Source organism: Cryptotermes secundus, unplaced genomic scaffold, assembly GCF_002891405.2.
Source record: "Cryptotermes secundus unplaced genomic scaffold, Csec_1.0 scaffold117, whole genome shotgun sequence".
In the NCBI taxonomy this organism is placed as follows: domain Eukaryota; kingdom Metazoa; phylum Arthropoda; class Insecta; order Blattodea; family Kalotermitidae; genus Cryptotermes; species Cryptotermes secundus.
The window spans coordinates 2,399,938-2,416,739 of record NW_019737981.1 but is presented as its reverse complement, the minus strand read 5'-3'; the positions used below and the strand labels follow the sequence as shown (position 1 = coordinate 2,416,739).

The window sequence follows — 16,802 nt, the reverse complement described above, 5'->3', positions numbered from 1 at the left end:
TTCAGCCTCACATTGTCCATCAGATTTTTCTTTTTGCTTTTGGGATGACCAACACACTGTTCAGTTGTCCACCATGCTCCCATGCGTGTCAATGTTTTGTTCTATCTCGTGCCTAGAATGCTGCTGTTGCACTCTTGCGGCTGTCGTAGTTTTCGAGAGTTGTATTTGTCACCAGTGCAGTCTTTCTTTACATGTCGTAAACGAGAAAATAATAACATGTAAAACTAGAGACATTTTAGAAATTTTGATAATCCCTTTTAATGTATAAAATATTCTTTGTGTTCTATTGACAATCTATGATTATAACATCATAAAGTATTAAAATACATTTTTAGTGAGTGACATATTCTTGATTCCCATTATATTGTTGCATTATTGACGTGTACTTTAATAATAAGGATAATTTATTCATTTAATTTGATTTGTTTCATTCTGGTCCGTCCGTTAAGTTAAGATGCAAGGGAAAATGTTTCTTCCAACTTTGTGGAAACTGCGTTACCGTTTCCTCAATTTTCGCTGCTCTATAGAGTAACGTGTGTTCCACTAAGTTCTCGGAAATTTTGGTTGCGTTGCGGTTGCTAGTTTCCTTGGTGTACCCTCGCCCAAACAGCATGCAAGAGGGAAATTTTGAGGAATACAGAGGGCAAACCGGGCAAACACTGTTGGCACACCTATCACGTATCATTGGTACTCCCGTGGCTCCCGTGCGTTTTATTCCCATGCTCCGTTTTGACACAGCAGGAATTAGGCATTAGTAACAGTTAGTAAAGCTAGTAACGTGAGTAACGTCTGGTGTTTTCCGACTTCGTTTGCGGTTCGAAGTGGATGGTTTTAGTCTGTGTCTGTAGTGATCTGCTTCAAAAGGCTGCTAGGTAATTGGTCCTAAAACCTAGTCAAGAGAACTAATAATGGCGTCAGCTATGGATATAGATGATGAAGAAATTGAGTTACCAACTTCGAGTAGTGGAAAAGGGGAAAAGAAAAGGTTTGAAGTGAAAAAGGTGAATAGTAAAATATTTCCAGATTCCTTTTATTTTTGATTGCGTTTGTACTGGTATGAAAGGTACTGACGTATTATTACAGTCTGTTAGGATTCGTCAGGTTGAAGAGTAACATAGTTCTTTCGTTCTTTGCAGTGGAATGCTGTTGCTTTGTGGGCCTGGGGTAAGTTTTTGCTGAATAAGAGATTTTTTCCTCATATGAATTGCACTGAGGTCATTTCGTTCAGTGTACATGTTACCGATATTCTATAGAGGTCAATTATTTTTAAGAATTTTGAATTATATAATTTTATATACGAAGCAATCACCTTGGCTTTATGACACGTCAGAGTTCATAATCTTTTCTGCTGATGATTATATGTATTTTACAGACATTGTGGTAGACAATTGTGCCATTTGCAGAAATCATATAATGGATCTTTGCATTGAGTGCCAGGCAAACCAAGCATCTGCCACAAGTGAGGAGTGTACTGTTGCCTGGGGTGTCTGCAATGTAAGTAATAATTAATTATTTATGATTTGATTAAGAGCACCGTTAGTAGTTGAGACTGTATAATGTTGAAATAGTTGTGTACTACCTATTATTGATTTTGCTTTTATTCTGTATATATTATGATTCTTCATGAGCTGTTCTTTGATTATACATTTTTAAATTCATTTTCTTATGCAGTGGCTGTATTTTCTTAACTAGTTTATATATTCTTGACTAGTTTGTACTCGTATGTTAAAATACTTTGTCACCTTGCCTTTTAGACCAAGTGGCACCATGTGAAATCAACCCAACTATGTGTCTGTTTGTGTGTATAAATTAAGCTGTTCTGATGCACCTATACACAGGTGCCAATGCCCAAACTGCTTTAGAGGAGTTTGATTACTTATGACAATGCTTCAGTGAGGTCATCAATTCCTCTCCCCCCACCAAAAAGACCTTGATGAGCTAGTGTGTGTGTCACTTGTAGTTCTTGTAGCTACATTTTGCAAGTTTTTGGATATGCTTACATCGTTTTCTATTCCTATATCTGTTGTGAAATACTGCCTTCATGGGTGCAGGGTGTTTGCTCAAAGGAGCCTTGAAGTGTGCCTGTTATCTTGCTGACCTTTTGCAGATGCATATGGTAAGAGTGACTAGGAGCAGTATACCAGTGTAAACATGTACTATTTCATGTTGCTTCTAAACTTTTATAACACACATGTCCATTCTTTCTAGATGAAAGTTGATATTTGTAATTAACAATGGAGTGTTATTTTCTGTTTGAATTCTTTATAACCCCCATTTGAGATTTTTCTGGATTCAAGTTGTGGAAACCCTGTTCCCACAGACCTTAAGTGGAGATTTTACTGTAATAGGTATCATATGTTGCATTTTCATTTATACTGCTGTAGTCTAAATGAAGGTAAGTGTTGCTTGTCTGGACAGTGCTTCTGAGAACTTTTGTGTTTTGGCGATTGTCAGGAAGGTCTGGTAAGGCATTTAAAATCATAAATAAAGCACTTAGCTACATAATGTAAAAATAAGAGAAGACAGTGTCAGAGAACTTTGTAACATTAAGAATGTGAATATAGGTGGAAGAAATAATGGGAGCTGTATCTTTGAGAAGGCAGAAAAAGACTGGATATAAAGCAAACCAGTGTACACAATTCTGAGTGTAGGATTGCTTGTTGGTTATTTGGATGGATATTCACAGTAGTGCATAATTGGCTGTGATGCAAGTGTTATTTGTGTCTGTCCTTAATTCAGTCTAACCCATATATTTTTGAAGCCAATTTGTATAGAATAAGCTTGTGGTTGATAACCATAATTAACAAGAAGTTCTGGGAAGAACTAATCATCTACTTTCCTTTGATATGACATGGACCACATAGAAAATGATGCATCCAACAGTTCTGCTATTGTTGCGTGTGTATTCGTTGCTGCTGTAATGTTTTTACTGAGCTGTTGCTGAGCAGCATTAGTAATGTACACGTATAGACACACAGACTGATGGGAGAGAGATTTATGAAGTACACCACTGGGATGGGCTCAGGTACCATAATATATATACCAAGTTTCATAAAGACTGGTTCAGGCATTCAAAAGTTGATAAGGGGGATACACACAGAGAGCATGGTGATCTCATAAGCCTACTTTTATTTTCTCAAAATAAGGAAATGATACACAAGGGGAATAGGTTCAACTCTTTGTGAAATTGATGTAGCTCCTCGTCTCTTTCCATCACATTTTCTCATTTGATTTCAAAAGTAATTTGTTTTATATTTTTGTCTAAGTAACTACCTCTATGTAGCAGAATCATTCTTGAGGAGCTGATGGTTTCTCAGCTAGTTTAAGAAATTCCCATTTTATGGAACCTGAAGGCTCATTACCAGGGCCCGGATTTTGATGACCTGAACATATTTAAAAAATGACCGAAAAAATCCAGAAAAATGACCTAAAATATGACCCAAAAATTTAATATGCAGGGCCCGGATTTTTATGACCTGAAAATATTACAAAAATGAACGAAAAAATCCAGAAAAATGACCCAAAGGAGAAAAAAGAGAACGCTTCACTTCCATGTTATTCACATTTCAGAAAACATATGAAAAAAAATTCCCTAAAATGGCCAAAAATGACAAAAAATGCCCTTAAAATTCCAAAAATTTATCAAAAAATTACCCCCAAAATGAAAAAATGTCCTTAAACCTAAAAATGTCAAAAAATGACAAAAAATTACCTATAAAATTTACATTTCTGTAACCAGCAGCTCATATCTGAGATTTATATATTTAAGAGCATCGCATAGGATGTAAGGAAAAAAAGATGACATGTCATCAAAATCCGGGTCCTGCTCATTACTGTATACACAAGACTCTTTGTTTTAGTTACATGTAATGAATTGGAGATTATGCTGACCAGCACCAGGCTGCTGTGAGCATGGAAGTAAAACAAAATGCCATAAATGGTTGGGGAATTTTTGAACAGCTGAGTGACTCAGCTGTTTGGTTCTCAAGAAGAATTCTGCTTCTCGCAGTTAGTTAATGAATAGAAGGGGAGAGCTGTAGGTCTTAATCAGCAATAGGTTACAGCCAGGTACTGGGGATAGTTTTGAATGTGTTCTACATTATGAGTAACGAAGCTGTTAAATTCACGGAGAAGGATCAGTATGAAAGTAATATTCTTATTTTGTATATGTAAAGCACACCAATTATGTGCATTATTTTGTGCAGTGTTGCAAATGACATTAATTTCCAGTGTGAAATATTATTTGGATGATCAGATTGTGGTGGGTAAGGTGATCAGGGCATGTAGCATACATGGGAGGGATGAGAAATTTGAAGAAAAGAAAGTTGTAAAATTGAAAGGGAAGAACAACTAGGGAGATCTAGACACGTGTGGGAGGATAATATTAAAATTTATAATAAGGAGATGACTGGATTCACCTGTCTCAAGATAGGATTCAGTAGTGAGTTCTTGAGAACACAGTAGTGACTCTGGGTTTCATAAAAAGTATGGAATTAGTGCCTGAAGAAGGAATCTGATCCATGGAGTTAGTAATGGACTCTGCTTCAAGGTTTTGCCAGACAAAATACACGTATGTCTTTCATGTTCTTTGAAAGCAGTATTCCTCTGACTCATGTCTTGTCTTATCTTTACATTGCTTGTCTTTTGTGTTGATTTCCATGGTTGCATTGGTTTCAGCATGCATTCCACTTCCATTGTATCTCTCGCTGGCTCAAGACAAGACAGGTGTGCCCCCTGGATAACAGGGAGTGGGAGTTCCAAAAGTAAGTTTTCTTGTTTCTCGTAATCCACTAGAGGCATGCGCTTTGTTAGTGGTATATGACTGTGTAATGGAGAATGCTGATTGCACAGTCATTCTCCTCTGTCAGTACTGTTATGCCATAAAGATGGGCTTTTAGTTTCTAGAGAAAGTAAGAGAAGGGAACAGCTTTTGAATTTCTTGGACATTGTTACTGTCACAACATGTCCATGTATGGATATCTACACAGTATGTCCAGAATCCGTTAGGACTAATTTTTTTTTAATTTTGCCCTGCAATGCCATCTGTTGGCGAGTTGTGGCATTAAGAATCTTGAAGTTTCAGCTGTGGCTGTCTATAGTTTCAAAGCACAAGCATCGCTATATCATGTATTCTGACCTTGAATGTAACAGTACTGTTCTGATGCTCATCAGAAAATGGCGGTTGAACAGAAAGCCAACATCAAATTTTGTTTGAAGTTAGGCAAAACACCCGGAGGAGTGTATGAAATGATGGAAAGTGTGTACGGTAGTGATTGTTTGAGTTGCTCAAACATTTTTCGATGGTATGATGTATTTCGTGATGGCATCAAAGACGCTCCACGTGCATCAAAGCCGAGAATAAGTCGCACTGAAGAAAATGTGAAAAAAGTGACCTAAATCCTTGCATCAGACAGATGTGTTTTTGCAGGACTCATTGAGGAGCTTTTGGGAATGCCAAAAAGTACTGTGCATCAAATTTTGACCGAGGATTTGGGCAAACAGAAGGTCTATGCACGGTTTGTACTGCACGTGCTGTCAGGTGATGAAAAGCATGCCAGAGTGGAACACTGCAAAGACATGTTACGGTCGGCCCAAAGTGATACAAAATTTACAAAATTGATTGTTACTGGTGACAAGACATGGTGTTTTCATTCAGTATCAGCCTCTCACAAAATGGTAGAGTGCAGCGTGGTTGAGCCCAAGGAAGCCGAAACCAAAGAAAGTATTGCATGCAAAAGAGTCGAGTAAAGACACTGCTAACCATTTTCTTCGATTCCAAAGGAATCATTCACAAGGAATTTCTGCCAGAAGGTAAAGCAGTGAATTCTGATTATCATCTTGGAGTCCTCAATCGTTTGTGGGCTAGAATTCTTCAAATTCGACCTGAATATCAAGAGCAAGGTTCCTGGTCGCTCCTCCACAACAATGCCCCATCCCACAAATCGAAGATTGTGTGCGATTTTTTGGCTAGAAAAGGGATCACAGTCCTTGATCATCCTCCATATTCACCAGATTTGGCTCCAGCAGATTTCTGGTTGTTCCCAAAAGTTAAGTTGGCGATGAAAGGAGACTGTCACGACACCATCCAGGACATTCCTAACAGAATCTGGACACTGTGTATGTATAGTTCAAAAGAGTGTTTGCTGGATTAAAACATTTCATGTGCCCTTCCTATGGCACATATCAGATAACTAATTTCAACAGTAAACTTCAATACCTTACAACTACATTGTTGTTATGATTTTACCAGGTCTGTATAGTTGTGAAACATGGTCTCATATTTTGAGAGAACATCTGTGAATGTAAAAGTAATCAGAAAAGGCAAAACACAATGTGATAGGTTGTCATCATCATCATTGTCATCAGCTACTTTATATATGCTTTATTAGCCTGTTGTATCTCAGATACTATCCTATCATCATCTTGGTCATCTGATATACTCATATGTTCACCTGTCTGGTTGGTAATCCTATAATTTTTGGGTCAGTCTTGAAGCATCCATTCTTAAGATGTGATTAAACCACTTGTTTTTGTAATCTTGGATTCTTCTTGAGAATGAAGACACAGATTGTGGTAGGTACAATAGTGATTGAAGGTTCTGCTTGCTCAGACTTTTTGTAAGGTCTGCAGTAATGACTCTTCTAAACAGGTGCATGGTTTAGCAGCAAGTGTTCATAGTAAAATCCTTCCTAAGGAATAAAACTTACAGAAGATGCATTTGGAGCTTCATTCATATATACCCACAAACATGAGTCTAATGTGGTGCTTGTCACAAAGTGATATACCACAGTTTCAGTTTAGGATGAAAAGAAATAATCCAAGTAGGATGTGGTAAATGAAACGAGATTTCAAGGCATTCAAAGTTCTCACACATCATTAATATGCCTCGGACAGGAAGCAGATATTTCACTGAACTCTGCATTCTCAGCCACAAGACAAAATTTCGTCCATATAGAATAATTGTTGTGCATGAGCTTAACTAGATTATGCAGCAGGAATCTGTTTTTGCACCTGGCTTATGAAATGTAGATTCTAAATGGTTCTAATGATGGTATGTAACACTCAGAATTACTGTTTTTTTTTTCATTGTCCAGTATTCTAGAGACTAGAAAACACGTTTTGGAACCCCCCTCCCCTACCTGAGGACAGAAACGGATTGAGTTTCTGAAGTGTCATGTTGTCTAGTCTCTAGAATACTGGACGGTGGAGAAAGTCCAAAAACCCAGTAATTCTGAGTGCTATAAAGTTCATTCATTCATTCATTCATTCATTAGTAATCTGTCAAGATGACAGGTCCACAGTCTCTTCCAAAACAGTTCCCCCACTTGATGCGATCTAGAGCTTTCTCCTTCAAATGACAGTATCCTCTTCTGTCCCCAAGGTCATCCAGCATCTTCTTACGTCTTTTTCCTCGTCTTCTTGTCACTTCTATCCGCCCATCTATCTTTCCTTCGATAACTTCTTTTAGAAGGCAGTTTCTGCGTAAAACATGACCAATCCAATTAGCCTTCCGTTTTCTTATTTCGTGTAGGATATTCCTCTGCTCACTGACTCTGATTAACACTTCTTCATTTCTCACATAATCGGTCCAACTGATCTTCTCCATCCTTCTCCAACACCACATTTCGGAGCTTTCCAGGTGTTTCTGATCTACTGCCCTAAGTGTCAAAGTTTCAGCCCCATACAAAGCCATGCTCCAAATGTAGCATTTCACTAGTTTCTTTCTCAAATTTAAGTCCAATTTGCTGGTAAAAAGATTCTTCTTCTTGCTAAATGCAGCTTTTACCATGGCAATCCTAGATTTAATTTCACACATACCTTCCATCATCTGTTAACAAGCTACCCAAATATTTAAAACATTTCACATTTTATAAAATGTGTATGACAAATTCATGGTTTAAATGAGGTGATGTTAACACGAGATTGATTTTCTACTACAAATACTATTCTTTATATAGTACACTTTTTTTTTTTGTAATTTCTATAGCTTAAATTGTAAGACAGTAGAAGAAAAATTTTTGGAATGGTACCTGTAACTGTTGTGTTCTTGACTTCAAAATGCTTTTTGATCATAAATTATCAAAATGTGAACAACTCAACAAAAAGTGCAGATACAGGGAACTGTAGAATCAAATTTATTTTGCAGGTATGGCCACTGAAGGATAAGGTTGTGTGTACATCCGTGCACCGGGACCCAAACCCATCTTGGATTACACCTCGTGATTTGGTTAAGGATAGCAAGCATTGTGACACAGTGTAAAATGTGTTGTTAGATTTGTCTTTTCCATGTTAAACTTACAAATTAAAGGCATTTAACCATATAGTCACAGGAAGGTAAATGAGTATTTTGCCTCAAGGTTATTTATGCTTTTAATGTTAATTTTTAGGGGTGTAAATTCGTGTGTTACCAGAAATTAACAATTTTAGGTCAGCTTAGATTTCTGTTTCTATTTGGTTTTGTGCCTTTAAATTTTCTGTCAGTTTTATTTTTCATTATCAAATGCAAATGCATCTTTTTAAAAATATGAAAATTGTTCAGACAACTATTACTTACTTTGTTTTTTCATAATGTAGCATATTTAAATAAGCCTAATGTCTTTCATCCTAGGGTATTGACATTTTTTTCGTGTTAATGTATATACTCAAATAAAGATGACTTTCCCCTTTTTTGAAAGCATGTAGTATCTCATATTTACACCAGAGTAGTTGGTGCATTGTGCTCTCTCTCTCAGCAAGCTGCAGAGGTGAATTTTTTATGATGGTTGAAAAGTTCAGCTTGATGGGATGTGAGATTGTGAGGAGTAATGTTAGTGTATTCTGCACAGAGGAGAAGTTATTGAAACTTGGAGAGAGAGTGGGAGATTATAGTGTTACAATTGTGATTTAAACAGAAATGAAAATGATTTAGAAAGCAATGAAAGAGACAAACCTGGAACAGGTTTTGTACCAACTCCTACTGGAAGGGTTCTGATAATGGTATGTAACAAAGTCCAAAACCCCAGTAATCCCAAAAATTATTAGGGTTTTTATTATCCTTGATTAGTATCTGCACTTTGTTTTTGCAAGTTGAGAACTGCATTATCATCCCCGAGATCCAGACTAGTCAACATGTTATCAGAGCCCTGGTCCCCAGTTGGAATTTCACAGCTAGACTGGACCCAGCATAGAGAATGTGATAAGTGGACATAAACCTGAGATCTGGTTCAGTGTAAGACCTTTATCACTCACATATGTTGTTTGAATACTTCTGAGACTGTGATACTGGAACAGTTTTCCATAATTTTCCATGGTCATTTGAAGCTGGAGTAAGTAATTATTTTTGCTTGTGGACCATGGGCTGTTTTCAAGTGATGGCAGGCTGGTGAGCTTTTGTTAAACATTCTGTAGTTAAGAATTATCAGTTATTTGCGATGATTGAACATATCTTACATAAAAGACTAAAAAGTAACATTGATGTGTTAATAATTAATTGTAACACTGTCTTAAACTCTTGATTGGTTTTCATAAGATGCTAAGAGAGATGTGTAAGCAAATTTGGAATGGATCATATTGGACTTTCTCATGCACTAAATGCGTGATAAAAACATCAAGTTTCTATTTACCTCTTAATTTGTTGTGAATGTAATACATTATTTTCTCACCGTTATGATTGTGAAAGCAAAAATTGGTAAAGGAGTGTATCAGTAATTGAAGTTTTCCACAGCTCACTACATTTAAATGAACATATATAATTTTTACTGTCAATGCAACAATACTTTATTATTTATTTATTTATTCATTCATTCATATAGCCCACACTACAAGTTTCTACCTCAAACCAGTCATCTTGACATGCTGCAAGTTTCTCACATACCATCACTACATTTGTAGATATACTGTGGAAACATATTTCAGAATACACCATATTCTGAATTTATCAAATTACAAAGAGAATGTTACGGAACAGAGGCAATGGAAACCAGCAGTCAATAGAAGTGTATTTTAAACCAGGACTAACATATTGTGCTGAAATGTAGACCCTTAACTGTAACAAAGAGAAACAAAAGGAAAATCAAAGTAGTGGGTGTGAAATGTTTTAGAAATATTGAGGGAAACCACAAAGGGTAGGAAGAATATTGTCATTTGAGATGTGATGATGTATACAGTGTACAGTCTGGTAAAGTATGCTGACATTTTGGATGAATGTACTCCATCTGGAGGGCTGAAGAATAAGCCAAGCAAGGAAGTGGGAAAGCAGCAAGACTCGAGCAGAGAAGCCCAAGCATGGGGAATAGTAATATCCTGCTCTCTTGTCAATAGCCATATAACTAAATTTCGGTTTTGCAATGCCGAACCCAAGTTACATGATCTTTAGCAAAGCTGTCAACACTACATCCAGTTTTGAATCATTTGTTGGTTGTGGTTTTCCGTACTTTGTATGTCTTGTTCACTTATTGCAGATACACATCTCTTCAGAAAATAGAATTGCCACACAGAAGTCTTCCTGTGAGTGCAGAACTGGAATTCAGCTGAATTAGCTAATTAGTTTGTACTTTAAAATCTGGTCTATGAACAAAATTAATAATGGAATGCAATATCGTTTTTAACAATGATCAACATTGTTGGACAGATTTGTAAACGATTTTTCCTTGTTGCATGAATATGCCATATGAAAAATGCTTGCAGCAGAAGAATCGTGTGTAACTTAATGCCACCAGATCTGAATTTGCAGATGGTCATAAATTTGAAGTGAACCATCAGTGGTCCACTAATGATTGGTTGATAACACTGGATTGGGCCAGCAGCATTAATTGCATGGAAAATCGATGTATTGAAAAGAAGCTTGAGACACTGCATCTTGGAAATAAGTTTAAACCTGGACGAAATGTATGCTATATTCGTGGATATCTGTAATAAATTAGAACATTAAAATACAAATTTAATTAATTTATGGTATAACGACACTGTCAGTATATCATACTATGAGCGTTTAATGGTAAGTTGCAAAAAATTTTGAAAATGATCGTGACCTTTGTAACAATATTGCCACAGCAGTTTTATGGAGGGAGTGTGGGGGAGCATGAAATTCTCATTACTCTAATTTGTGAACCAGCCAAGATTCGAACTGAGCACTTTCCGAAAACATGTAAGAAGCGTTACGACTGAAGCCAATTCTTTCGGTATTAGGCTACAGCATGGAGGATTAGTAAGGGTCGAAAGTAAACAACGGTCTGAATTTGATGTTTCGTTGTTTACAATTTCATCCAAACATTCAAAGTACAAGAGGATATCGAAACAATCGAGACCACGATTTTGCGCTACATGGAGACAATCCGTGATCGCGGCAATTTTCTGTGGCAGTCAGTATTAGAACGCACTCTCGGAAGCGGTCAACGCGGTCAGAAAATATGTTTCCAATATTAGTTGAAAGGACGATATTCGTTTTTGTACCTTTTGCGTTTTCCAAATTTCGTAACGGCAATTATATCTCCATTTGTGATTTCGGCAACGTCGGTACAAGTGTCACCTGATTAAACCAAGCGATTTTGTATTTCAGTTCGTTGTGGTTTACAGACGGCTTTTTTTATATTGGACGAAACTTAATGTTTTCAGTAAGCAAGAATGCACAAAGTCGAATTTGCGATATGAACAAAGGACCTGAATGTGTGCTTTCTCCAAACTTAAGCACACCTGTGGCTAATTTTGAATGAGATATGGAACGGAATAATGATTATGAATGAAGGGGGTGGGGGGATGTGATGTGAGAGAAAGAGACTGCCACCTAGTTTACAATTCTATTCCTCTGCTGAATGGAGGGGCTGAGGAAAGACACGTCTTCTGCAGTGGAATAGCCTGGATTCGAAGTAATGCCATTCTGATGCAAGTTGGACATATTGCTGCATTATAAAATTATTTGTTGAAATATTGGGACAATAAAACTAGAATCCTAGGCCTCACTTCACATTTCGAAGCTAACATAACCCACTTTTTAATGAACGATGTACCCCATCGCTACTGGAAACAAAATACAGTTATACCCAATTTCTAGAGGTGGTTTGAAAAATTTATTAACATTTGTTTTACAATGTACATTCATAACATAATGTTGGACACATAATCACCGAACCCCAATTTACAACTTGGTTGTAATTGTGAAGAATTAGCATTGTTCCTGTTGTCCTAACCACCGAAGGAAAGAAGGGGATCAAATCTGCAGCCTACCCTCTACATATGGTTCTGCTAATATTAGCAGTCTTGTGATTGCATTACCAAATGCCCCGACTTTTACGTCAGGATTCAAAACTTTTGAAGAAAGTACATATCATCATACCCTGTTTTTCTAAGATCTATTTTAATAATATCTTCCCAATTAATGTGTTTCCTTGGAATCATACATCAATTTCTCACCTCTTCTGTGTTTGCTCCATGCCCTGCCCATCTTATCCTGCTAGATTTGATGAGTCTAATATTTTGCGAAAATCACAATTGATTATATGAAATTCTTGTCTACATAATATTCTCCATCTTCATGTTACTTCATCCCCGTTCTAAGTCGATAGAAGAATATATAATTCTTTTCTCTTTCTTGTCTCATCTGGCATCCTCTGCCCCACTAGATATAAAGTATATTTCGCTAATAAAATGTTGAGTATTAAATGAATTCTAAGGGGAACACTAGGGTCTGAAGTTGTGGGAATATGTGAATGGAAGATGTAATTTCGGACAGAATTAAAGATGGTGCTGTTATGAAGTCAATCAAAGTGGCATCATAAGTGCTTTAGGCGGTACTGAATAGTTACAGTGACTGTGCTGAATTTAAAGCTGGTGATGACTTGTGTGCTAATATTGTAAAGCCATTGACGAACCTCCAATAACTGCTAATGGAACTATGAATTTGGATGTGTATTCCTGCGTGTTGTATTCCTGCTTCTATTTGGTAAGTAAAAGTGACTTGTGCCATAAAACTTGTACATACACAGTATATTTAAATTTGGTATTGATAAACTGTTCCTTTTGAAGTCCATACATGTGTCATAATGTCAAAAGAAGTGGCAATTTTCTGCCTGGTCAAAAACTTGAAACTTCTAAATTTGAATTTGAAGACCTGCATTGAAAATGTACTGCCAAGGAAATTAAAATCATAGATATGAAAGCAAAGTTAGTGGTATGTTGTGTTTCATATGTCAGAAAATAGAAAAACTTTATATCATGCAAAAATTTGGCCTAACAGATTATCAGAAATCAGGAATTATTAGAAATCTTGTTCATGCATACTTGCATTTAAATTTTATTTTATTAATTTACTTACTTACTCATGTTGCTGAGCCCTTCTGGAGAAGCTCTGCAGCTACTCAAGAATTTCCCAGTATTTTATGGAACCCGAAGGTTCATTACCATGTTCACAAGAGCCCTCCACTGTTCCCTATCCTGAGCCAGATCAATCCAATCAATATCATCCCATCCTGTCTCTCTAAGATCCATTTTAATATTGTCCACCCACCTATGCCTTGGTCTTCCCAGTGACCTCTTTCCTTCTAGCTTTCCCACCAATATCCTATATGCATTCGTCTCTCCCATTCTTGCTACATGCCCTGCCCACCTCATCCTCCTTGACTTGATCATTCTAATTACACTTGGAGAAGAGTACAAGTTATGAAGCTCCTCACTGTGCAGTTTTCTCCAACCTCCTGTCACTTCATCTCTCTTTGGTCCAAATATTTTCCTCAACTCCCTGTTCTCAAACACCCCAGTCTATGTCACACCCATACAGAACCACAGGCAAAATTATAGTTTTGTATATTGTAATTTCTATGTTTCTGGACAGCAGATGAGAAGACAAAAGGTTCTGGACTGAATGGTAGCAAGCATTACCCGAGTTCAAACTCCTCTTAATTTCCTCCTGAATCAGGTTTTGATCTGTTATCGTTGTTCCCAAATATCTGAACTGTGCCACATTTTCAAAACATCTATTTCCTATCTTTATATCATGATTTTGCCCTGCATTCTGGTGACAAGACAGCAACATATACTTAGTTTTATCAGTGTTTACTTCTAGACCAGCCTCTTTACTTGCGTCAATTAAGGTTTATTAATTAATTTATTAATTTAGGCTTTCAAAATCTTTATGTATGCTATAGTTTACAGCATCTTACATCCCCAGAAAATTATAAATTTAGGTAGAGTATCATGGAGAATTATACTAGTAATACTACCAAAAATGCTGTATTTATTGGTACAGTATTGAATATTATCCTATTAAATTCTGCCTTTTAGAATCTTACCTAAATCGGGATCTTCTCATGAAAGTATGGTAGACTTATCTAGGATGTCAGAGAGAATTTCTTGAGAATATTCTCTCACTTCTGTATAAGGCTGTGCCAGATTCAGGTAGCCTGGCACTGATGTACACAATTGTTCATGTACACATACTTGCAGGGTATTTTATTATGAATGGGATGTGAATGTGGTGGAAACTGGAATAAAAGATGAATCTACTGTGAAAGATGAGAAGTTAAACATGGAGCCCCGGGACAGTTGCTTTGCTGTGTCCTAGTTAAATCAGTCTTGATAAACGTGTTTCCTTTGCACGTTCACTGACCCGCTTATAATTCTTATGTGTTTTATTTATAAGACATCAAAATATCAGTACTGCCTCAACCCTCCGCATAGCAAGATTTTTGTAATTATTTCTATCCATATTGTTGATGTAATATATTCCTTTGATGTGCTGGGAGATACCTAGCAGGCTATGCAGCCTTGTAAACCAGAATATCATAATATATATCTTCACCACCATCAAAATCTCAAGTCTAATGCATTCATATCAAGTTTCTTTGTGTAAAATCTGCAAGGTCAATTATGTTCTCAAATAGTCCACTAGCTTAAAGACATGTAATGCTATCTATTAATTTATTGAAGAAAGCAGTCTTCTGGGTTTTGGCACCGTGTATATGTGGTGTTAACCGACGTTTCGGAGGAACGTATCCTCCGAAACGTCGGTTAACACCACATATACACGGTGCCAAATCCCAGAAGACTGCTTTCTTCATAGTCACCGCCGTGAAAGCCTCAAATCTTACATATTAATTTACTGTTTTCTTTAATGTTTAAAACTAATAGCAGTGAATTTTTCCTTTGTCTAGTGTATAATTTAAACTGAATGTTATAATGTGCTTACATTAACCATCAACGTTTATATTGTATTTTATAATTGATATTGTATGATTTATTGTAATGGATAAAAATAACCTGTATCTGAAGGTAGATAAATTGTAGCCAAAATGCATAGAGCAGTATATCATAATTATGAATTTTGATACAACTCTTTGACTTCTGGACGTTATTCATTGGTCTGCTTTTTATTTGACATAAAGCGTTGAAGACTGAACTCTGCCTTTCTCCAAAGGTAAATAGCCTACTTAGTTATGCCCAATCAAGATAACTAGTACCCATTTCTAGACATCAGAATCAACACAAGACAGGATATATTAACCGAACACAATATAAGCATTCCCATAGCATATTATAGTTGGCTTTCGATTTTAATAGAATAAAAATAACCTGCATCTAAGGCAGATAAATTGTAACCAAAATTAATATAGCAGTATATCATAATTATGGATGTCGATAAAATTGTTGACTTACGGACATTATCCAGTGTTTTATTATTATTTTTTTTGTAACAACGTTTCGGAAACTGGAGTCTGCCTCCGTGCACAAATATAAAGCCTACTCAAATACGCCTAATCGACATAATCCCCATCGGTCCCTGTCCTTATCACCCTCTGACAATTGGTATAGCAGAATTGAAAACAACCGCAGTGGTCATCTGCGCATACCACTACCGCCGTCTATATTCAGCTGCAGAACTGGCCGGTCGTCTGTACCAATCACAATATCTTTATCACATAATATTTTTCTGAACCAATCAGAAGAGCCCCTAAGCAGCCAATTTGATTTCATGTTCCGTTGGTGGATAAATTGTGCGCGTTTATCTGCAGAACAGACACAAGGAAGGATATATTACACATACGCGAAATAAACCATTTGCGGAAGTTAAGATAAAGATACATAAACGCACACGTACAGGTACATAAGGCGTAGCACATGTGGCCACAGTCTTTCGACCTTAAACTCACGTTTAAGGCTAAAGTGGATATGCATATAGATGCAACAAGTATCAAGAATTAAATTCAAGCAGACGAAATTTCTAAATACCACATAGGGCAAAACAGAAAGCAAAACAATTACTTAAATGAGACACCGTATATACAAACATAAAAATGTAAGTTTCCCGTATGATCTAAACTGCGCGGAGTTGTAATTTTCAAACCCCCTCTTCAATGATGGCAGTTCGGATGAGACAGACAGACAAGCTGGGTTGAGCGGTTGGTTGAGCTACCAGCGACATGTGGGCTGATTCCATATACGTATTTCCTGTAGATGGTGTTCGATGCAATCTGCAAAACCTTCGCTTCTTCCCAACGAATTTTCTGACCCTCATATGCCTGTTTAGCTGATTTAGAATTTTTGAGCAGATCGTGCGTCAGATTGAATTTGTGCTACTTAATGCATGAGCTATTTCTGAAAATCAGCCTGTTTCGCCTATATAACATCTGCCGCAGTCACATGGAATGCTGCACACAAATTGCTTCGTCTGCTGGTCACCACTGACAGGTCCAGCTTTCATCAGTGTCCCGCGGAGTATATGTCTAGTTTTTAAAATAGTCCTAACATGGAAGCGGTTCCCGTTGCATATAAATTTTGTGGAAATACCCTTAACATGTGGGATAAAAACCGTGCCACGGTACACAAGGGTTGGA

General features: G+C 36.8%; 1 protein-coding gene and 1 long non-coding RNA gene across 2 annotated transcripts; one reads left to right on the top strand and one right to left on the bottom strand.

Annotated features, from left to right (window-relative positions):
* The first annotated feature begins 679 nt into the window (after window positions 1-679).
* On the top strand, window positions 680-8,674 carry LOC111870542 (RING-box protein 1A). Its single transcript, XM_023862908.2, has 5 exons — window positions 680-1,001; window positions 1,137-1,164; window positions 1,373-1,494; window positions 4,678-4,763; window positions 8,147-8,674. Exons 1-5 carry the CDS (start codon window positions 909-911, stop codon window positions 8,157-8,159), a joined length of 342 nt encoding a protein of 113 aa, XP_023718676.1. The 5' UTR covers window positions 680-908; the 3' UTR covers window positions 8,160-8,674.
* Window positions 8,420-14,914, bottom strand: LOC117282800. Its single transcript, XR_004513681.1, has 2 exons — window positions 14,262-14,914; window positions 8,420-10,024 (listed from the first exon to the last, which is right to left on the bottom strand). It is a non-coding gene; the product is annotated as an uncharacterized LOC117282800 (long non-coding RNA).
* Between the last annotated feature and the right edge of the window lie 1,888 nt (window positions 14,915-16,802).